The sequence below is a fragment of the Mastomys coucha genome, unplaced genomic scaffold, assembly GCF_008632895.1.
Source record: "Mastomys coucha isolate ucsf_1 unplaced genomic scaffold, UCSF_Mcou_1 pScaffold21, whole genome shotgun sequence".
NCBI lineage: Eukaryota > Metazoa > Chordata > Mammalia > Rodentia > Muridae > Mastomys > Mastomys coucha.
The window spans coordinates 175207118-175230493 of NW_022196904.1; the positions used below are offsets into that span (position 1 = coordinate 175207118).

The 23376-nt window shown below is 44.2% G+C and overlaps 1 protein-coding gene and 1 long non-coding RNA gene across 3 annotated transcripts in view; one reads left to right on the forward strand and one right to left on the reverse strand.

Moving 5' to 3' along the window:
• Positions 1-6020, forward strand: part of LOC116103889 — a 29472-nt gene extending 23452 nt beyond the window's left edge. For both annotated transcript variants that reach the window (XR_004123613.1, XR_004123614.1), the window contains exon 3: positions 5410-6020. This is a non-coding gene — a long non-coding RNA (uncharacterized LOC116103889). The remainder of the gene's footprint in view (positions 1-5409) is intronic.
• Positions 6021-9494: 3474 nt separating this feature from the next.
• Positions 9495-23376, reverse strand: part of LOC116103883 (cytochrome P450 2C23) — a 23536-nt gene continuing 9654 nt past the window's right edge. Inside the window, exons 3-9 of the mRNA XM_031390410.1 lie at positions 21555-21704; positions 20681-20841; positions 20010-20186; positions 18547-18688; positions 17089-17276; positions 11500-11641; positions 9495-10097 (exon numbers count right to left, since the gene is read on the reverse strand). Coding sequence (XP_031246270.1) covers positions 9916-10097; positions 11500-11641; positions 17089-17276; positions 18547-18688; positions 20010-20186; positions 20681-20841; positions 21555-21704 — 1142 coding nt within the window. The 3' untranslated portion in view covers positions 9495-9915. The remainder of the gene's footprint in view (positions 10098-11499; positions 11642-17088; positions 17277-18546; positions 18689-20009; positions 20187-20680; positions 20842-21554; positions 21705-23376) is intronic.

A 23376-nucleotide genomic window follows, 5' to 3' on the forward strand; every position in this document is an offset into this window, starting at 1 on the left:
CTGCCCCTCAGTTAGGGCTTTGGGACTTTCTTTCTGAATTCTTAGCTCCCAGCCTACACCTGGCATGTTACAAATACATTGAAAGCAGTAAAAACCAATGAACATTGTAGCAGGAAATATTTAAAAAGAAAAAAAAAAGACTGACAGGCTTCTCGAGCTACCACTAGCCACCGCTGGACCACATGGTTCCAGCTAGGTGATCTCAACTCGGTGGTCTCTCGGGCCAGAGATCTCAAGCTCCTTTCGCTGTCATGCCAGCCCCACACAATGACCATCACAACACCCATCAACCCGGTAGAATCAAAACTCTAGAAGCTTATAATTAGCCAATCAGATTTATGTATCAATAAATTCTCAATTTACAAGATACCAATACAATAATTTCAGAACCAATTGATGATAAAAGCTTTGTCCCAATTATTCTAACCTCATGATAGCATAACTTCCTGTGACTGGTTAAAGCCACACTGGTTCACATCCGCGTCCATCTTGGCCTTCCTCTGTCCCTGTCTGCGCAACTCTTCGCTCCACCTCCCTTTTCCCTGTCCAATCACAGGCCTCCTCTGCACTAATATAATTGGACAAGGAAAATCCTGCAACAGACCATAATATATATGTATATTATCCTTAACACTAATTCTCTAAAATATTCTCGCAGCTCTTTTCCTCAAAATGCTTGATGTTCAGTAGTCTCAATGTATGACATCCTGATTTTTGGTTTTGGTTTTTGGGTTTTGTTTTTTTTCTTCATCCAGCTCAGGCTCCATGCTGGGGTTTTCAAGGCTCTCTCTAAACAGCTTGCTCCTCTCTAGGTAACATTCCCCAACACTCTGCCCCCACACTGCCTGTGTCAGCCAGTCTCTGTTTCCACAGTGGTTTTGTACAAACTGTGCAATGCTGTGTGTCCGTTCTGCGTCTTAATGTGGGGGCGAGATGTTTTCTCTTTTGCTTGTTCTTCTGGGACGTCAGTTGGGATCTGTTGAAAGAGGGAACGGTGCCATCTTTTCCTCTGTAACTGCTCCTCTGGGGAAAGGGCACCACCTGTTGCCAGTCAAAAACCCTGGCACCATTCCAGTCCCTAAACCCTCTGTGGATTCTGTCTGGAGGTATTTATTCACTGGTATCCCTTACCCTCTCTGTCAAGAGTACTGACTCGTTCTGATTCAGCTTTGCCTGGACCATGACAACAGCCTCCCACCTATCTTGTGTCCGGGGTTCCACTCCCACCCACTGTACCAGGCTCCCTGAACATCTTTCCACTGTGCAGACCCTTAACTCTTCACTCTCCCATGTCCAGAATCCTTTATCCAGCAGAGGCCTTCAGGACCTGAACTGTGCCGTCTTTCCACCATCAGATCTGACTCCCCTGCAATAGCCTACATCCTGCAAGCCTTTAAAATCCTCGTGTGAGTTTGGATTGCTCGTCCTTCTCCACTTGGAAGTCGGCAGACACCTGTATGTGTAAAAAAAAATAAACTTCAGTAGTATTTTCTGAAAACTTGCCCTGTCGCTTTCCTGGTCACTCTCCTTGCCTGTCACATCCACAGTATTCTGTGCGTACGTCACAGATCCCAGCCTCTGCTGTTGTCGCTGGCTTGCTCATCCCCCTCAATTATTATATAAGGTGCTTCAAGACTTTGTTTCTGGGTTCCTAGCTCCCAGCAGGCATGTTACAAATGTTCGTGTTGAAAGGCAGGAGCTTCTCCTGGCAGTTACGTCGTGTTGACTTTAGAGCAGAGTAGAAAATGACCACGTAGAATTTTAGAATCCGAGGTTCTTCTACCTGCCTCCCCTAACCCTCCTTCCGAGATTGTGATCATTGGTTCGGTGGCATGTGGCTTCAGACTGCTCTCTAGCCAATAGAAAGCTTGCGTGGTGTGGACTCTGAATCTGTCTGTGTACTAGGCTTGCCTAATCTGTAAACAGCCTGTAGTGCAGTGATCTTCTCTGCCAGGAGTAAAGTGCTTCTTTCTGACTTTGGGCTAACGAGTGTGATCCATGTTTGCTGATTTGACTCAGGGAGGTTCTCGGGGTATCAGACAGAAGGTTAATTGGAAACCAGGACCACCATTCTTCTGGCCGTTTGAGTGGTAGGGGCCATTTAATGCCAGACTTATTAACTAAAGCAGGTAAATGGATCTTGCTGGTTCTAAGATGCCATTTACTTGGTATTTTAATGTCTCTGGAGCAGAGATGTGTCTTTAGTTCTCCCTCTGCTCAGAGAAATGCAGGGGGTTTTTTGTTTTGTTTTTTGTTTTTGTTTTCAAGGCAGGATTTCTCTGTGTAGCTATGGCTGTCCTGGAACTCACTCTGTAGACCAGGCTGGCCTCAAACTCAAGAAATCCGCCTGCCTTTGCCTCCCAAGTGCTGGGATTAAAGGCGTGAGCCATCACTGATAGTGAAATGCAGTTTTCTAATAAGAAAGTATAAAACAGAGATCCAAACTGTCTAGAAGCCTCTGTGGTCAAGGAATGGATTAAGGAGCCACATGGGTCATCGATAAAAACCATTTGCAATTTCCTAAAGTGTCCTGGCCTCGAAGGCGGGGTGTTGCCCACAAGCCTTATTAGATTTGGTTTATAAGCTTAGATTGAGAGTATTTGGATTCCAAGGAAACTAAGAACTCAAGAGCAGCATGCTGCAGTGTCAGACATCTCCAAAGGAGAGCCGGACATGTCCCTTCCATCTGACTGAACACAGCAGAGCCTGGTTCAGGCCTCATATTGATATTCATTCCTTTAAAATTAGAGAACTAATGTCGGCTGAATGTGGTGGCATGCATCTTTAAACCCAACACCCGGAAAGCTGAGGCAGGAGAATCATATTTAGAACAAGTCTATACTTTATGTTAACACACACACACACACACACACACACTGAGGAGTGGGGCAGAGAGACCCAAGTGATACTGTGTGTGCAAGTTATTTTTGACTGGTGAATAAAGATGCCAACAGCCAATAGATGGGCAAACAATACATAGACGGGGTTTAGGGTTCCCAGTCTTGGGGGGTCGGAGGAGAACCAGGAGGGAGAGAGAAGAAGATGAAGGAGGAAGAAGAATCTGCCATGGGGTAGGTGAATCAATGAAAACTTGGCCCCTCTAGAGGGCTGGCCAATTGGAGTAAAGAGCAGCCCAGATGAAACATAGTAAGTAATAACTAGGGGTTATCAATAGGAAAGTAGATTCTAATAACAGAGGGTAGATATCTGCCCAGCTGTAGTGTTGATTAAGGTTTATTGTAAATATAAAGGGTGCGTATGTCTTTTATCTGGGGACAGAATGATCAAAGCGGGGAAGAAACCCCAGATTGGGATTAAAAATTTCTACAACAGAGAAGGCCAATGTCTCCTGATGTGATTGAGAAGATCTATGGAATGAATCTCTCATAGTTCATTCAATGGATTAGGACCACAGTCCTCTTGGCTGTATGGATGACATGGTTTCCTCTCTAGTGGGCTGGACGGCAGAGTGGGAAGCCCACAGGGTTTCTTGTCAGAGGCTGGCTTTAAGCCTGAGATCTGGGTAAACGGAATCAATTCCTTATGCTTTGAGCATCAGGGTTCTCGCCTGTTGTATCTCTCAGCACTGGGGTAAAGGAGGAAGGCAGCGACCTGCTCAGTGTGTGGAAGATGCTGTGTGTGAGAGACCACACCTCCCTGTGGGAGAATGCTTTCAGAATCTCCTGAAGATGTCACGCTGTGTCACAGGATGTTCTTTGCAGCTGAGAGATGCTATAAATTTATATAATAAAGGCAACTATATATAACTTCATAATTATCCCTGACTCATAGGTGGAGAGCCCGTTGTTTGAACTGCTTTGCCTTTGCTTCTTCATTCTGCTGGGATGTTTTTCACGAGCACGTAGGATAGATAGAGAAACCAAGAAACCAAAGCACCTGAACTAAAGGAGAAGAAAGAGAGGGGAAGGGTCAGCAGAAGAGCCAGTTTGGAACAGGGGAGTGCTCGGGAGGGGATTCAAGTCAGAGAAAGAAGAGAGCTGGAGGCTGGAGGTGGCGGCGTTCTGGGCCATGAGAGATGTCCACAGAGAGTTTTACAGAAGTCTAGTTTTGCAAGATGCATGGCTGTTCTTCCCTTCCATATGCTCAAGGAATCTTCAGTGAAAGTCTCTACTGCATGCACACATATACACATGCATGCACACACACCCACACCCACTCACCACACGTGCTTGCACATGGGAGGCTAGATGTCTCCCTTAGGTATATTTCTTGGGTGCTCAGAGATTTCCCCCTGCCTCTGCCTCCTAAGTGCTAGGATTTAAAGGAGTGTGCGCCACCACCCCTGGATGAAAAAGTATTTTGTTTGCATGTCATTGCTGAAGTCTAGTTAAAGCAAATGAAGGACTTGATCTCAGGGAACTGAGCAGGCTGATTCCTAATGCCCCGTGCATGGGAAGAGAAGAATCTTTGTGAAAAGAGGCAAAATTCCCAGGAGCTGAAAACAAACAAGCAAACAAAACAACAAAAACCCGAGGAGGGTAGGAAGACAGTAAGGGATGCTTGATGTTGGCCACAATAGAAGCCTGGCATGGTGTATTTGGGATAATCCCAAATCCCAGCATTCAGAGGGGAGGCACAGAAGGATCAGGAGTTCGAGGTCATTGTTTGCCACATCACTCAGCAGTCTGAAGCCTAGCTGAGTGCTGGGAGCAGCCTGACTGCTCTGTCAGCCATAACTTCTTATTGGCACAAAAGCCTTGGCCTCCATGGGAATGTACTAGCCCAGCTGAAATCAACAGCTGCCTCGATGGGAAAGTTCTGACCCAGCTAAGGACAAAAGACTATTAACCTTGCTGGGAGGCATCCGACAGCCCATTTAGTACCAGCATAGATAAGAATAAATAGGCCAGGCGTGATGGTGCACGCCCTTAATCCCAGCACTTGGGAGGCAGAGGCAGGCGGATTTCTGAGTTCGAGGCCAGCCTGGTCTACAGAGTGAGTTCCAGGACAGCCAGGGCTATACAGAGAAACCAAAAAAAAAAAAAAAAAAAAAAGTTTACTAATCTTACTGATAAGTATCTGACAACCCACTTGGTTATGAAAGCCCAACTTAGATTTTGTGGCTAGACATCTAACAATTCATTTGCTATGAGGTCATACATCTATGGGTCCTGTAGACAAGTGCTTAACTCCCAGCACAGTTAAGGGCAAAATAGTCATGCATCATACAGACAGGTGCCTAGCAACCTGAACTTTTTATCTAGCCAATTTCCTGATCCTGAGAACACCTGCATTCCCCAAAGACAAAGTGACCCTGTCCCCTCCTCTATTCCCCCAATGCTTGTAAGAGTTTATAACCTGAGCGAGAAAAAATTAAAAATTGCAGCTTGATCAGATCCTTGACTTGCTGTCATTCCTTCGAATCCCCAGTCTTGCTTTCTCTTCCAGGTGATCCCGCTAGTCCCTGCTCAACTGCCAGAAGAGCTGAGCTTTGTGAGATCCTATCACCACAAACAAGCAAACAAACCAAATACACGCAAAGCCACAGGAATCATCAGCTCTAGAGGGAGCTGTTCGGAAATCCTCAGCTATAAAGGTAAAAGAGTACCTCAGGTACACACAAGGCAGCACTTACCTTCTTCACCACTAGGAAGCACCATTGCCGGGACATTCACAGACATCTGCATTATGGTGCAACCTTCACTTACCACATCCACTTGGAACATTTTATCCTCCTCAGTGAAACTTGGTACCCAGTAAGGACCTGCTCCCGGCTCCCGGCTCCCGCTTCCCACCTGGTAGCCACTAGCCTAGTCTATCTACTGCCTTAAGTACCTCACGTACTTAAGTGTAATCATGTTTGTCCTTTTGCAGCTGACTTGTTCTTTGATGTCCTCAAGGTTCTTCTGTGCTGTAGTATATATCAGAATCTACTCCCTTTTAAAGACAGAAAGTAATCAACCACATGTATGTGGTACAGTGTATCTATCTGTGTTTCTGCTGATGAACATTTCTGCTGCTTCCACCTTTTGCTATTGGGAATAAAGCTGCTGTGAGCATGCGTGTGTTGGTGTCTCTCCACGCCCTCCGGCTTAACTCCTTTGGTTATATGCTTAGAAACTCGACTCTACTTTTAAAAATAAGCTACAAGATAGAGCCTAATATCGCTTTCTTTTTAAATAGTTGATTCTTTTTTAGATTTTAAGTGTACATGTGAGTGCCTGAATGCATGTTTGTGTGCCATGTGCACACCCACTGCCCAAGGAGGACAGAAGAGAGGGCATCAGACTCCAAGGAGTGTGGCTACAGGCAGTTGCAAGTTGCCATGAGGGAGCTGGGAACTGGGTGTGGGTTCTCTGAAGAGCGAGCGGCAAGTGTTCCTAACCACTGAGCCATCTTGTCAGTCCCAGATTTTGTTTTCCACAGAGGGCTCTGAGGTTCCCAGTAGACTTGAGCAGAGGATACACCAATTTTCTGTATTCTATAGACATTCCTATATTTCTGCTATACTCTCTTTCTGCTTCTATACACGCATACTCCCTCACCCCAACCCCCAGCATTACTCACCAGAGCAGCAAATTTGATGCTCCTCCATTGACAGCATCGTCAGAGCCAGGAGTTTTCATTAGGGCTCACTGTGGGTGTGGCACATTCCGTGGTTCTGGGTAGACATGTACTGTTCTGGCTCCATCACTATGTACCGCACAGAACATTCTCACTATCCTGAAAGTCCCCTGTGTTCCTTCTATCCACAGCCATTTTCACCATCTCCAAGACATTGTTATTTCACTTCTTGTGTATCCCGTTGTGTATCACAAATAGCATCCCGTTGTTGGGATGTACCAAAGTTGACTTGTCCACTCATGTGCTAAAGAACAGCTTGGTTGATCTTACATTTTCACAATTATAAACTAGAGTTGCTATAAGTATATGTGTGTCAATATTTACTCATTTATAATTGTGTTGTATTTCTGTTGGGGGGTATGCCCATGGAAGCCTGAGAAGGTATTGAATTCCCTGCAGCTGGAGTTACAGCTATTTGGTGCCGGGAACAGAACTGAGGTTCTCTGCAAGAGCTGTATGTGCTGGTCACACGGAGCCATCCTCTGGCCCCACAGGTGTGGTTTTGGTCTAGCTATAGCTTCAAATCTTTTGGGTAAAAGGCAAGGACAGCAGTACTAGCTTGTATAAGGGAGATGAGCTTAGCTTTGTAAGAAATAGTTAAGCTGTCTCCCATGGTAGTTGTATGATTTTGCATGCCAACTGGCAGGTCCCTGTTACCCCAGCTTTGCATCCTCCATGGTGTGTGTTGCAGATCTCTGCATTTCTAACCTCTGAGAACCTGCACTCATCTGGACCTAGCTTGTGTTCCTTTGATGAGGTATGATGTGGAACACCTTCTCAGTGGTTTGTCCACTGTGTGTCTTTGGGGATGAGGCATCGTTTAGCTCTTAAGCCCCTTATTTAACATCTGTTTCACTTCCTTTTTTTAATTTTAATTTTTGAGACAGGGTTTCTCTGTGTGGCCCTGGCTGCCCTGGAACTCACTCTGAAGACCAGGCTGGCCTTGAACTCAGAGATTCACCTGCCTCTGCCTCCTGAATGCTTGGATTAAAGGCGTGTACCTCCACTGCCCACTCCATTTCAATTACAAATTGAGTTTCAAGCGTTGAATGTTTGAGGTGATATGTCTTTGGAGAACATTTTCTCCACTCTGTGGCTTGTCATTTCATTCTCCTGCCTCAGCTCTGTCTTACTAGTCCTCTCATTTCCAGTGTTGCCAGAGTGGTCAGGTGTGGCTGTTGGCATTCAACCCAGTTGGTGGCAGCTGCTTCTTGCTGAGCCATTTCTTCTCACTCAGCCATTTCTAGGGCAGCCATCATTGCTGTTCTGTGTAATCACTATTCTCTTGGCAAGGTGTAGGCTTTTTGTCTCCTGCCCTCTTGCTCTTTGCCCTCATCCCACTCCTGTGTCTGTCAAGAGGGCCCAGTCATGAACATCTGCACCTCAGTCCTAGATGAAATTTCACTTTAAAAAAAAAAAAAAAAGATTTATTCATTTTATGCATATAAGTACACTATCATTCTCTTCAGACACACCGGAGGAAGGCATCAGATTCCATCACAGATGGTTGTGAGCCACCATGTGGTTGCTGGGATTTGAACTCAGGACATCTGGAAGAGCAGTCAGTGCTCTTAACGACTGAGCCATCCATAGTTTCCTTCTTCTTCTTCTTCTTCTTCTTCTTCTTCTTCTTCTTCTTCTTCTTCTTCTTCTTCTTCTTCTTCTTCTTCTTCTTTTCCTCCTCCTCCTCCTCTTCCTCCTCCTCCTCCTCCTCCTCCTCCTCCTCCTCCTCCTTCTTCTTCTTCTCCTTTAAGGCAGAAATATTTAAAATTTTATTTTTATTTTTTTATTTTTTTCCATTTTTTATTAGATACTTTCTTTACTTACATTTCAAATGTTATCTTCTTTCCTCCTTTCCCTTCTGAAAACCCCCTGTCCCTTCCCCTCCTCCCTCTGCTCACCAACCCAACCTCTTCTGCTTCCTGGCCCTGGCATTCCCCTACACTGGGGAATAGAGCCTTCACAGGACCAAGGGCCTCTTTTCCCATTGATGACCAACAAGGTCTTCCTCTGCTACATATGCAGCTGGAGCCATGAGTCCCACCATGTGTACTCTTTGGTTGGTGGTTTAGTCCCTGGGAGCTCTGAGGGTACTGGTTAGTTCATATTGTTGTTCCTCCTATGGGGCTGCAAACCCTGCAGCTCCTTGGGTCCTTTCTCTAGCTCCTTCATTGGGGACCCTGTGCTCAGTCTAATGGTTGGTTGTGAGCCTCCATCACTGTATTTGTCAAGCACTGGCAGAGTCTCTCAGGAAACAGCTATAACAGGCTTCTGTCAGCAAACACTTGTTGGCATCCACAATAGTGTCTGGGTTTGGTGACTGTATATGAGATGGATCCCCAGGTGGGGCAGTCTCTGGATGGTCTTTCCTTCAGTCTCTGCTCCACACTTTGTCTCTATATTTCCTCCCATGGGCATTTTGTTCCTCCTTCTAAGAAGGACTGAAGCATCCACATTTTGGTCTTCCTTCTCCTTGAGCTTCATGTGGTCTGTGAGTTATATCTTGGGTATTCCAACTTTCTGGGCTAATATCCACTTATCAGTGAGTGCATACCATGTGTGTTCTTTTGTGACTGGGTTACCTTACTCAGGATGATATTTTCTAGTTCCATCCATTTGCCTATGAATTTCATGAATTCATTGTTTTTAATAGCTGAGTAGTACTCCATTGTGTAAATGTACCACATTTTCTGTATCCATTCCTTTGTTGAGGGACATCTGGGTTCTTTCTTAAGCATGCTCTTTGGGCCACAAGCAAACCAATGGCTGCAAATAGATGGGGGAGCAGGGAGAGCTCTGGGGATTGCCATTGGATTCTACTATTTATCTTCTTGTATATTACAGCCCAAGGAAAGAGTTTGGTGTTTGTTTGTTTGAGATTTGAGATAAAGTCAAACATACAAAGAAACTATTATTGGGGTGAGAATTTATTTCGTGAATGTGACACAAACCACATACATGCTTTTAAGTGAGAACAGGAAAATGTGTGTGGGTCGTTACATTAATTTCTCTATTGAAACAATGACAGAATAGAATTCCATTTCTGAAGCCACAGAAGAGCACTTGATGTTACTTGCAGGTGGTGTCTGATGAGGGCCTTGTGTATCTGGTGTCAGTTGTGCTTGGGGCCTGGTCACAGAGCAGGTGAGGAACATAGACGCCTTGCCTGTGTCCTGGGAGCTTTCAGGACCCAGATTTTTAGATGGAAACGAATGCCCATGTGGTTTTAATGAGTGATGTTTCTAGCCTAGGCAGTACTTAGCATAAAGAGACTGTTTATAGAAAAAGGAAACAAATTACTTTGGTTTGAATGATCACAAGGATAAGCTCTTATCTTGGAACAAGGCATAACTTGTAAGGTGGTGGCAAGTTGATAAGCCCAGTAGTAACAGGCTTGATATCAAGGTCCCTTGGCTCCACCAGAGTCTTTAGGGAAAACTTCTGCAGAATGGTGGTGAAGAACAGGAATAGCTCCATACGGGCCAAACTCTCGCCAACACAGGACCGCTTCCCTGGAAGGAGAGAACACCATGTTAGCTCTGTTTGTGTTCAAATGAGACCTGAAAGCCACTGGAAATGCCCATCAGAACCCTGGGAAGGACAGTAAATTAGCACTTATCAAAGCACTCTAGGGGCCGGACATGGCCCAGGGGTTACCATCCCTGGTTGCTCTTGTAGAGGACACAGGTACCCAGCATCAACATGGTGACTCACAAATAGCTCTAACTTCAGTTAAAGGGGATCTGATGCTCTCTTCTGGCCCTTGCATGCTCATGTATACCCATATACATAAAATGAAAAAACAACTTAAACTTTTAAAAACACTCAAATATTCAGCTTCAATGCACTTCCAAGGGGTTATCTGAAGGAGTTAGCAAGGCTTTGAGGCCAGCACTTGTGGCATTTTTTATGATATTGCGGGACTGAATGACACCTAGATCTGGCTCTATAAAGGACCGGTTGAGCAAAGCCTTACGAGCCTGTTATACAATGCAACTGGAAGATTTTCCTGGAAGATGACTTAGTACCTTTTATCATAGCATACTATGTAAAAGCAGATTATTATAGACTGCACAGAGTAAGCCAAGTTTAATAATAAAACCAACTTACACATTGCATATACCATGGCACTGTGTGAAATATCTGTGATAAGGGCAAAAGCGATTATCTCTATAATGCGAAATCGCAGGGAGTTTTATTTCCCTCTCTTCTTCTGGTTTACAGAATTTTTATGTTGGATATTTGTTGCATTGTAGTTAGAAACGATGCATATTAAACTTACTGATTTGTCATTTATTGATTTATTCTTGCAGGCCCACAAATGAGGCCTTACATACTATAGGCAACTGGTTTAACCACAACAATCTCAAGCTCCTTAAACTGTTTATTTAAAAAAATGCTAATCAAATAAACACACAGACTAACAGTGCGAAGGAATGTAGGCTGATAATGCCAAGGGGGCTTTATGGACTTCTAGGAAATATAACTAGAGGCCAAATTTGGAGAAGAGAGATGATGAAGGTTCTTTGATGGACTCTGGCTCTGATAACCAGAAAATTAATATTATTAAAAATAATAACAGTTAAATGAAGACATTTACATCTTAGAGTGTTTTGGAAAAGTTGATATTACCAAGGAAAATCAGCAAGACAGAACTTGCAACAGTGAGCTTCTATATTGCTAGGCAATAGGTGATCCTCGCATTTAATCAATGTTTGTTTTCTTTAAAAACTCACAATTATCAGCCACACAGTGGTTCCTGGATGACTTAGCTGATGTGACTACAATACAAGTTTAGATGTCTCTAGCTGGACTTGGGAAGTTAGGACAGTTTGATCAATTGACTTTGCATCAGTGGGTCACTTAAGGCATAGTTCAGTGACGCCAACAGTTGCCTGAAATGTGTATATTTACCGAGGGAGAAAGGAACAAAGAAGTCTGTCTTCTTGAAGCAGCCATTTTTATCCAGAAAGTGTCCTGGGTCAAACTTCTCTGGGTTGGGAAACTCCTTTTGATCCAACAAGACGGAAGACAGTAACGGGAAGACTGCAGTGCCCTGAAACCAAGAGACGGAGACCACAGAGGTGCTTTGCCACAGTTAGCTGATAGCTCACGAGCCCGTCAAACGCTCTGAGTAACAGAGGATAGAATGGGGAAATACTCACAGACTTCCCGATGACCATCTCCAGTTATGGTTGTTACACGCTTACCTATCGGCATGGCAGTTCTTTGTGGTAAGAGTGGCAGTCAGCATTCAAGAATTAGGTGCTGAAACTCTGCGGCAGCAGCTTACAGTGCCCACACAGTCGCCCTCTCTGGAGCTTCAGCCTCAAGCTGAAAGACTGACTTTGCCGTGTTTATTTTATTTTATTTTTTTTCTCCTTTCTGGACTATGATGCAAGTGGAAGGAAACAAGCCACTGAGCTTCAGGTCTATACAATGGAACCCCATTTCCCTCGATTGTAAAGTGGGGTAATAAAAACAGGCCTTGTAGGATTTTTGTGATGCTTAGATTCCAGCTTCTTAAACTGTGGGTTTCAGTCCCACTGAGTCATGAGAGTGGGAGTCCTGGTTAGTTCTGTTTTTTGGTTTTTTGTTTTTGTCAGCTTGTCAGTTGAGCAGAAAGAACCTCAACTGAGAAAATACAAGCCTATGGGGCATTTTCTTGACTAAGATTGATGTGGAGGGGCCTAGCCCACTGTGGAAGCTCCACCCTTGGGCAGGTGGTCCTGGGGTGTGTAAGAAAGAGAACTAGACAAGCCAGAATGAGCAGCCAATAAGCAGCGTTGCTTCATGGCTTCAGCTTGTGCCTTGAGTTCCTGCCTTAGCTTCCCTCAATGAACTGTGACCTGGGATATGTAAGCTAACAGTAAATAAACTCTTTCCTCCCCACATTGCTTTGGGTCATAGTGTTAGCGCAGCAATATAAAGCAAGCTATCAGAGTGGGAACTGCACACGAGCTAGCAACAGTAACACACACATTTCTGAATACACAAGGACCAAAAATGTAATCAAAATCCAACATGTAAACAACCCGGGGCATCTCCAGCAGTCCTTACATGGGTGGCGTCCTTCGGCTTCGCTGCAGCCTTGTCCACACACAGGGTGTGCTCTGCCTGCACTGAGCATGCTGTCACACCACACAACTCCAGAGAGCATGGCCCGACACACCTCAGCTGAGATGCAAGACTACTGCATGCTCACACAATGGTTTAACTATGGAAAACCGAGCCTTCTCAGGCTTTCCCCTTCTGTCCTCCTTCAGCCTGCAAGTCTAAAATCAATGTATATTTAAGTTGTGTTAGGAAGGATGATTGGTTTTAAAACTTGCTGTTTGAGCCACTAACTTGAGTGCCATTAAGAGATTGTTAAAGCGGTGTTGGTAGGGCAGGGGTTTTAATAACTTCTGAAATAGCAGTAGGCATCCTGCTGCTTTTTTGTGCTGAACGTTTATGCAAAGTGGTACTCTCGGCATTGACAGTTATAAAATCGAAATACCAGTTAACTCTGAAAATCACCAGAGAATGCTCTCCTACCTACAGGATCAAATATTCAACTCATATTTCATTCTTCATATAAAACTGAAAACACACTGAGCTCATTAGTATGCAAATTTGGCTGTCTTGAATACAGTGTAAAATTATATGTATAGCAAAAATGGTTTTAAGTACATTTATGGTTTATCGCCAGAAAATGTTTAATGTGTATACCTATTTTGTAGGCCTATATGCAAAGGCCAAAGGTTCCCTGCTAGAGAAGGGGCGTGAGTAGGGAATGTTCAAGAAGCTGCAGCCCAGATGACAAAAAGCTAATGGTAGCCATTGTTTATACAGGAAGCCTCGCATCTGCCCGACAGTGTGCTGAGCTGTTTATAAACCTCGTTTAACACTCATGCCAACAGAGCTCACATTATATAAACAGGGAAGCCGAGGATCAGAAGGAGAAATCCTTGCTTGTGACAAGTAGCACGGCTGGAACCTGGATCAAGCTCTGTCTGGTTCCAGAGCCCCTGGCTTAGCCAAAAGCTAGATCTTTCTACTTTTACCTACTTTAAATGTTTATGCAAGAATTGGAAATGGCATTGCAGTACAAAACTGTATTGTGTAGAAGACAGTAAAGTAAAAATGTCTCTCTCTTGATCTCTTAGATTATTTTTGACATTTACTATAAAAATAACTTTTATTCGCCTGATGTGATTGTCATCTTGGAGGTTTACTGCTGAATAAGCTCACCCTTTCTAGCTCTTTCTGAACCCTGGCTGGCTGGCTCAACTCAGCTGTTCTGGCTCAAACTCCTCTCTAACATGTCTGATTCAATTAGGCTTCTCTCAAGCTTCTCACTGAATTGTACTGTGTGGCCTCAAACTAACTCTGGCAATTTGTTCTAATCTTCTGGTTCCTTATTCTCTGACTTCAACTGCCTCTGCTGGCCTGCACTGAACCGTGTGAACTCGGGAACAAACTCAACTCCACTGCACTGAGTACATTGACTCCTGACCGACCAACCGACTGATCCCTCCTTTCATTCTTCCAGGGCTGATCTTAAATAGCCTTTCTTCTTGGAGTTGAATGTGTCCTATCTCTGACTCATTCTGTCAAATCTTTCTCTGAGTTGTCACTTTGTCTGCCCCTTACTTAGACTCATAGTTTGGGACTGAAGGTGTGTGCTAAGGGTCTGCATTCCAGCCAGATCACAGACCTTCGGATGAGATCGGAGCAGTCATGTTGCTGGATTACAATTCCTCTACAGTGTATCCGTTTGTTTAGATCCTCCTGCCATGGTGTGCCTGGAGGTCAGAGGGCAATTCTTTCCTTCCATTACATGGGTTCTGGGATTGAACTCAGGCCATCACTTGACTGCAAGCACCCTTACCTGCTGAGCCATCCCACTGGCCCCTCTCTCCTGCCCTATACTGACTCCTTCACACGCTTCTAGCTTGATATAATCACTGCTACCAGATTATAACTGTACTCTGGAAGATACCTTATGAAATGAAAACAAGACATATACAGTTGGCTCGCTGTTTCCACATAGAACCTGTGGTATTATGTAGCTTGCACAATATTCTGCTTTATAGAAATAGCAGAGTTTTGAATGCCCATGATTAGTGAGCATCTTTTTAAATAGAAATTTTCTAACCCTCAAATATAAAATACATTCTTTTAGTTTGTGCTTTGAGCCAGAGTCTCAAACTCATTATATAATTGAGGCCGGCCTTGGACTCCTGATCCTCCTGTCTCCATATACCAAATACTGGGATTATAAGTGTGTGCCTCAGCATCTGGCTTTTAAGTATATACATTTATACTAATCTATTATATAATATAATTATTAATATTTAATTATATATCAAAATTGGAATCTGTTAGTTGGTTCCAGAAAATATATTGTTATTTTATATATTAATATAAATACATTTTATATATGTAATATAAACATGTTATTTTATTTATAGATAAAATTTCCTAGCCTAATGCAGAATAAGTCTTTTGATTTATTAAAAAATTATAATATATAAGAAATTCTTATTTTGGGGAAAATCTACACAAAATAAAAGTTCTTATTGGTGGAGATGCTCTTCTGGAGCTGTGAACTTCTGGAGCCATGGTCACGCACACGGCCTTCTGCAGAGGCTACCCTTTGGTACAGCAAGAATGCCTGTCATTCCTCAGGCAGAACTCTACCAGCTCTGCCACAGTCTGGACTACACAGTTCAGAGTTCAAGGCCAGCCAAGGCTGCATGGTTAAACTCTGCCTTAAAAGACAAGTTTTCTTAAACAGCCCATCATGATGGGCTTATGGCATGATAAGTTAAAACATGAATCCTTATCATTTTTATTTTGTCTATTCCATTCTGTAAGTATATTTTATATATTAATTAACCATTCATAATAACCATACATAAAAGTAAATAAAACGGTGCTGGAGAGATGGCTCAATGGTCAAGAGCACTGACTGCTCTTCTGAAGGTCCTGAGTTCAAATCCCAGCAACCCACATGGTGGCTCACAACCATCTGTAATGAGATCTGATGCCTCCTTCTGGTGTGTCTGAAGACACCTACAGTATACTTACATAAAATAATAAATACAGAAATACAGTCTTTAAAAAACAAACAAAAAATAAAATAAATTTGTAATTTTTAAAAACTAGATTTGTGTTTTATTTACTTATTATGTATTTACTGCTGAAACAGGTTTTTCTCTGTGTAGCTCTGGCTGTCCTGGAACTCACTCTGTAGATCAAGCTGGCTTTGAACTCAGAAATCTGCCTGCCTCTGCCTCTCAAGTGCTAGGATTAAAAGTGTGCGCCACCACTGCTCAGGTCCTACAATTTATTTTAAATACTTTTAAAATTCTATATCAAAACTGGAATCTGTTAGTTTGGTCCAGAAAAAATATATTGTTATTAATATTAATATTAATAGATCTTATGCATGTAATATAAACATGTAATTTTATTTGTAGATAACTTATTTTCCTAGCCTAATACAGAATAAAGCTTTTGATTAAAAAATTATATCATTTAGCATTCTAAACTTGAAAATATCTTTAAATCTTTGAAATCTTGCAAACTTCCTGCTTACCCCTGAGTACTCTCACCTTATAATTTTTTTTATTAATGCAAGTTTTCTTAGCTGGACTGGCAGCGAACACCTGTAATCTCAGCACACTAGGATTTAAGGTTTAAGGTTTGAAAGACGGGGGTCAGTTTAGGCAGTGTAGTGAGGCCTTGTTCTGTTAAAAAGGAAGGGAAGGCCCAGCGAGCGCCTTTCTCTGCCCACCACAGTGCAGGGTTACATGTGCATGTTGTGCCTGGCTTTACACACCGGTGCCTGGATCTGAACTCGCATCCTAGCGCTTGCACACCAAGTGCCCCACCCACCCACTGAGCCCCTTGGATTTTCTTATGATGTATATTCTGGTTTTAGCTACTGAAGGCAAGGTCCAGTCCCGTGTCAGCTGTGCAGACTCACACTTTAGCAGACACACAGGGAGAGTGGTTTGAGTCTGGCAGTGTTTCTGGTCACATTTAGAATCTTTTCTCCGCCTTATGAGCTATGGAGCCCCTTGCGTGCAAATGCCGAAGGCTTTCTGCGTCCCTGGCATGTACAGATTGACGGTGAGAGCAGCAATCGCCTCACTGAGTAACTGAGCATTGGGATTAAAGGCAATGATTTGGCTCAACATTGGAACCACTGCACCTTCACAGTGAGGCCCTTTTCAAAACCCACCATGAAAAATCAGGTGAGCTTTTCTGCATTGAAGGCACTGCTCATTTGATGCCTGTGACGTGAGAGTGGGAAGGGACCCGGGAAACCTCAGGTCAGCGTCCCACATTCTATGAGGCCCAGAGATGACAGAGGGTCTGTGGCTCTTGTGTGTTTTTCTGGTGACTCTACCCTGTTTCTCTCGCAGCCCCAGAACTGAGAGCCATTGCTCAACCCCGGCAGAGACCATGGTGCCCCTTCCGTCCCAGTCACCCTCTGCAAACACATCTAACCTTGGGGATGACATAGTGTCTGAATTTTGTGTCCTGGACCACAGCATGGGGCAGACTAGAAGGAAGGAGAGTGATGTATCTTTGAATCTCATGCAACACAGCATCCATATAGGGCAGCTTCATCTTGTCCTTCATGCTGGGGGGTTGGTGGCGTCCAATCACGCGATCAAGTTCTTCGTGAACTTTGGCTGCAGAGACAAGAGAGGGCTCCTCAGGCTTATATTCCCAGGAGACCTGGAAATACTTGCAAGGAGTGATAGAAAGTGACATAGAGAAGGCTTTGGTAGGGGTGAGCGGGGTTGGGGGGTTCAAAGGTGTGCTGCTAGGCAGCCCCGTTTTGCTGCAGACCCCAAAGATGTGGTTGTTGGAAACAAAGGCTGGGGCAGGAATGTGCACAACTGCCATTGTGCTTAGAATGAGACCCCGGCAGGCCCAACTGATCATGTGATTCCCAGCAAATCAGCCGTAGAGGGGAAATGCGTGATCCTTACTCTGTCGGGAGCTTCTTCATCAGTTCTCTCACTGTCCCATACCTCCTGTGGGGACTGTGTTTTATTGAGCAGTAAATACTGACTTCCTATAGCCTAGGCTCTGAGAAATGGCTTCAGATTATCCCTTGAATTTCACAGTGGTTGCTGTAGGAGGGAGAATTGCCTCCACCAGCGTAGCTGCTGAAGGCCACCCATTCTCCTGTCAGGAACCCCTCACCTAGTTCCCTTCAGTAATCCTTCACCTGTTCCTGGATCAACAGGAGTGGGAAGTGGGAGAAGTGAGTAGGATCTATATACATTGTATACACGCATGTAAAATGAATAAAATCTACATATATTATATATATGCATGTAAAATAAATAGGATTTATATACATGATATACATGCATGTAAAATGAATAGAATCTATCTATATATATTGTATACATGGACGTAAAATAAATAGGATCTATATACAGATATACTTGCATATAAAATGAATAGAATCTATATATATTGTATACATGGATGTAAAATGAATAGGATCTATATACATTGTATACACGCATATAAAGGCATAATGAAATCCATCATTATATGTTATTAGTATATGCTAAGAAAAAGAGAAATTCTGTGAAAGCTAAGAATCCCCCTTGAGGGGGTTGGTGCATTTTTAAGGTGGGAAATAGAAGCCCACAAGATGAAAGAATTCGTGTGAGGTCACACAGCCCAGTGTTGGCAGGTCCGGGAGTGGTGCTAGCATGGGACCCATCACATGTTCTGCTCGATTACAGCTACATTTTTGTCTCTTTTTCTAACATATGAGGTTTGAGGTCCATAAGTTCTATTTCTGAATTTAAATGAAAGTCTTTTCATTCCTAAATGCCCCTCTTCCTTAGCAGCCCCATGGGGCGTAATTCTGTTCCTCAAAGGCGAGGCCTTTCCCACACAGCACAGCAGCCCCACCTCCTTCATCACTCAGTGTACCTTGCACCTCTGGATGCTTCATAAGGAGCAGAAGCCCGAATCTCAGGGTGGTGCTGGTTGTCTCGGTGCCTGCTGTAAATAAGTTAGAGCCACAGACCGCCAAGTTCTCCAGGTCAAAATCAGATTTCAGGTTGTGCTTCTCCTGCAGGTGGGAGAGTTATGGGCTCAGTGAGCCAAAGAGGAGGCAACAGTCTCTTCAAATCCCACCACACAAGATCTGCTCTTTCCACAATCCCTTTAGTATCCTGTACTGCTGGAACAGAGCAGTCAGTCATGAAGCTGAATCTTCTGGGCTTAGCCAAGACACAGATGCGTGCTCCTGACATGTTACTTGATCTGTCCCCTTAGCCTCATAACGCTCCAGCAGAGATTGGAGAGTTAATGGGCAGGACGCTCTCAGAACAACGCCCCACATACACAAACACTTGGCGAAGGATAAACTCTTGTGCAGTATTTCATGAAAGAGACTAGTTTGGTAAGCTCTGTTTGGGCCCGGTGTAGGAAGGTCACTGGTGCATGACTGGCTCACTTCCTTTTTTTCTACCAAGCTCTGGGGCTCTTCTGTAACACCATTGTGAGTAGCGCTTGTTCGCTCTGTAGACCAGGCTGGCCTCGAACTCAGATTTACCTGCCTGTGCCTCCCGAGTGCTGAGATTAAAGGTGTGTACCACCACACCTTGATGGTTTTCTTTCCCCCAGAGATTATGGTCCCCTAACACTCATCAGAGTGACTAGGCCCTTGTGGTGGACCTCTTGGGTAAGTGAAGTAAGTGTAAATGCCTCCACTAACTCAGGGAACTTGGGACTTCTCTTCTCAAACATCTCCTCCAGGAAACCTGGCTATACATGCCAGCCCTCCGGGGAGGTAGACCTTATTATTGTGGAAATATATGCACTTAAGATAGAGTCGGCTGGCGTTTTCCTCTCATCTATAGAGCTGGCTGGAGCACTTATTTATTTATTTATTTATTTATTTATTTATTTATTTATTTATCCCGGTTTCTTTGTATGGTCCTGGCTGCCCTGGAACTCACTCTGTAGACCAGGCTTGGCCTCTAACTCAGAGATCCCCCTGCCTCTGCTTGCCAAGTGCTGGGCTTCAAGGTGTGCGGCACCACTGCTTGCCTTAGCTGGGGGACTCTTAACGTGGACAGTGCTAAGTTTCAGGCCTCTGAGACTGGTTTTCGGATCTGGAGCTCTAGATGTGACTACAGAACCATGCTGTTTTCTCCAGTCTGCGGTTTCCTGTCCAGTGGCGTTCCAAGTACCAATGCTATGCAACAGCCATTATTGGGCATGCCTAATATCACTTACAGTTTATTTACAGTGTCTTTCTTTCAAATCCTTTATCCTGCAATCCATACAGTACGAGGATTACAACAACTACCTTCCTGTGTGACCACTCTCCTGCATCTTCACGGGGGCTCAAATACATCAAGAAAAGAGGTCCCCGGATCCTGTACCTCCTCAATCTTACTGAGGAAACAGTCAATGTAGTCCCGAGGGTTGGCAGGGTCCAGGGACTCCCGGTGTTCCTTCGCTTTCTCTAGGATGAAATTTTTAACGTCATCGAGTCTTTTTGAGAATTCTTTATGTTTTCCAGGGATATAGTTCATGATTGTTGGCCATAGGTTGTATATCTAAAAATGAAAGCAAGCAAAGACAAGAAGTGTTAGTAATTCCCGTGTGAGGAGTGCTGAGGCTAGCAAATGGAGGGGGAGGGGTGCAAAGAGGAGTGTCCCTCCCATCTACAGCTTGTCCTACCTCTGCTCAATCCCAAAGTCAGGAAGTGGCTGTCAATGGAAGTGACTGGGAAAGCCCTTCTTGGATCCCTCCCTCCTTTCTGTCTTTAGTTTGCAATACAGGGCATCAAATCCCATGGCCTCACAAGCATTAGGCAAGTCTGAGTATGAGGCAAGTATGACTGAGCCACACTCCCAACAGACCAGTTGGAGCAAGCAAAGAGGGCAAACTTCCCCAGTTGCTGCACTAAATGTTACTCATTTACTCCACATGCACAGAGGGAAGGACTCTAAGCTCATAGGTCAAGGGAACCCAGCGTCTTTTACTGTGCAGTAGGCTTCCAGTAGACCAGCGAGGACTGTGACAAACACAGGGAGAACCCAGGTCTTACCTGGCACCATACAGAGTTCACTTCGCGAAAATTTGTATTTAAAAGATCCATGAGGTTGAGGAATGTCTTGTCATTGTATTGGAATCGCTCGTTGAAAAGGATGGAGCAGATCACGTTGCAGGGAGCACAGGCCAGGATGAAGGTGGGGTCGAAGGGCTGAGCTAGTGGGGGAAAGAATTTCAACACTGAGGCTTGTCTGCAATGCTAAGGATTGAACTCAGGGCCTTGCCCATGCCAAGTGAATCTCTCCTACTGAGCACCTTAACAATGGGCATTCTAGTCATCCTAAATTAGGATTCCAAGAACTGGCCTCTTTTCAAATATATGCATATGACTTACTCCTTCAAACTTCCTTAATTAGGATGTAAACATCTTCTAGTCATATTAATTAACACACACATATTAACATATATAGTACATATGCTGTTAATATATTCCATTGATCTTGTAATAGCATGAGCTACTATATGCTCTATATAGTATTATACTACAATTATAACACATTTTGTTATTATACATATTATAATAATGGCAACAAGCAATGTTACAGAGCATTTATAATATATTGGATAATATGTAAATGTTTTTCCTGTATCATTAAAATCTTTCTGTTGGGTTTGATTTGCAGCCTGATTTTTTTTTTCAAATAATGAAAATATATCTTAGAAAAATGTAGTCATATGTCCAAACATACATCTAGTCAAGTGCCACTGTTGGAATGCGAATCCATCTGAGGCACGGCAGGGCCCTAACTAACAGCTTTGGGGATGATGTTCCTGTTCTGGCTGATGTCTTCACAGACTGGGTAGGTAGACCTTGGGTGAAGGGACCCCTCAAGGAGGAGCAAGGATTAGGGCGAGGCTGTAGGGTTCACCTTCTGTTTTTTGTAATTCCTCCACAAGGCACTGGGCTTCCTCCTGCACCCTCTCCTCGAGGCTTCTCTTTCCCATACCAAAGTTCTTCAGTGTCATGAGGGAGAAGCGTCGCAGGACTTTCCACCTCTCTCCATTACTGAAAACGATTCCTGGGCAAAGAGACAGAACAGCAAGGGTCTGGTATCCCAGAGGCCAGCTTCCTTATGGCTCCTCTCGTGCCTGCCCTGACTGTGCTCCTTGCAGACAGAGAGCAAGCAGGACAAAGCACACGGAGTACAGTTCAATTGGAGCGTCTGTCATAGAAAACGAAACTCTAAGCTATGGTCAAAAGGAGGCAGAAATGAACGCAGAGGGTTGTTGGTGGGGGAAGAACAGTCCTAACCGTGGGAGGGACTTTTATCTGGCTCCGTTAAAAACCATCGGAACTGCCTTGCGATCTCATGGAGTGCTGTTCTGACACTTACTTGTCTTAGTTAGGGTTCCTATTGCTGCCATGAAACACTGTGACCAAAAGGCAAGTTGGGGATGGGAAGGCTTATTTGGTGTATCTTTCCAGGTCATCTAAAGAAGCCAGGACAGGAGCTCAAGCCGGGCTGGAACCTGGAGAAAGGAACTAAGGCAGGTCATGGAGGGGGTGGTGCTTAATGGCCTGTTCTTCATGATTTGCGCAGCCTGATTTCTTATAAAACCCAGAACTACCAGCCCAGGGATGGCACCACCCACCATGGGCTGGGCCCTCCCCCATTGATCACTAACTGGGAAAATGCTTTGCAGCTGGATCTTATGGAGGCATTTCCTCAACTGAGGCTCCTTCCTCTCTGATGACTCTTGTGTCAAGGTGACACACAAAAGCAGCGGGTACAACTGATCCCTTGTCAGCTTGACACACAAACACATCACTATTAGACCACAAATCTTCCTTTCTTATTCACCTCCAAGATCTACATTAAAAAGCATAAATAACTTTAAAAGTCCCACAGTCTTTACAAATTCAAACCCATTAAAATTTCAATCTCTTTAGAATATCCAATCTCTTTAAAAATCCAAAACCTCTTTTAAAAGGTCAAGGTCTTTCAGCTGTGGGCACCTGTAAAAATCAAAATTAGATTAAATACCTTCTTTAAGAGGGAAGAACCAGGGCACAGTCACAATCTGAACCAAACCAAAGTAAACTCCAATAATATAACTAGCTCACTATCCAATGGCTAGGATCCACATGTGATCTTCAGGGTTCTTCCAAAGGGCTTGGGTCACTTCTCCTGCTCTGCTCTCTGCAGCGTACAGTTTGTCTTCTATGCTCTGTCTGGCTCCATACCACTGCTGCTGCTGTTCTTGGTGGTCATCCCATGGTACCAGCATCTCCAAAACTGCTGGGGTCCCTTGCTGCAACTGGGCTGCACTTTCACCAATAGCCTCTCATAGGCTTTCTTCATGGCGCCAAACCTTAACTTACCTCCATGACCTCTTCAGTTCTGAGCCTTCAACTGCCACTGAGGCTGCACCTTCACCAATGGTCTGTCCCAGCCTCTCACAGTGCTAAACATCAGCTGCTCTCCATGGCCCCTTCATGCTTCCAAAACCTGTACCACCTGGGTGACTCTTGTACATTACCAAGTGCAGCTCCCAGCAGCATGAGGTGCAGGCATGGCTACCTCTGGAACATAAGCCTCTCTGTGCTCTCAGGAAACTTCCTAGAAGGTTTCATCTCAGTGATGCTGGTCTCTTCCTCCTCCTCTTCCTCCTCCTCTTTCTCCTCCTCTTTCTCCTCCTCTTTCTCCTCCTCTTTCTCCTCCTCTTTCTCCTCCTCTTTCTCTCCTCCTC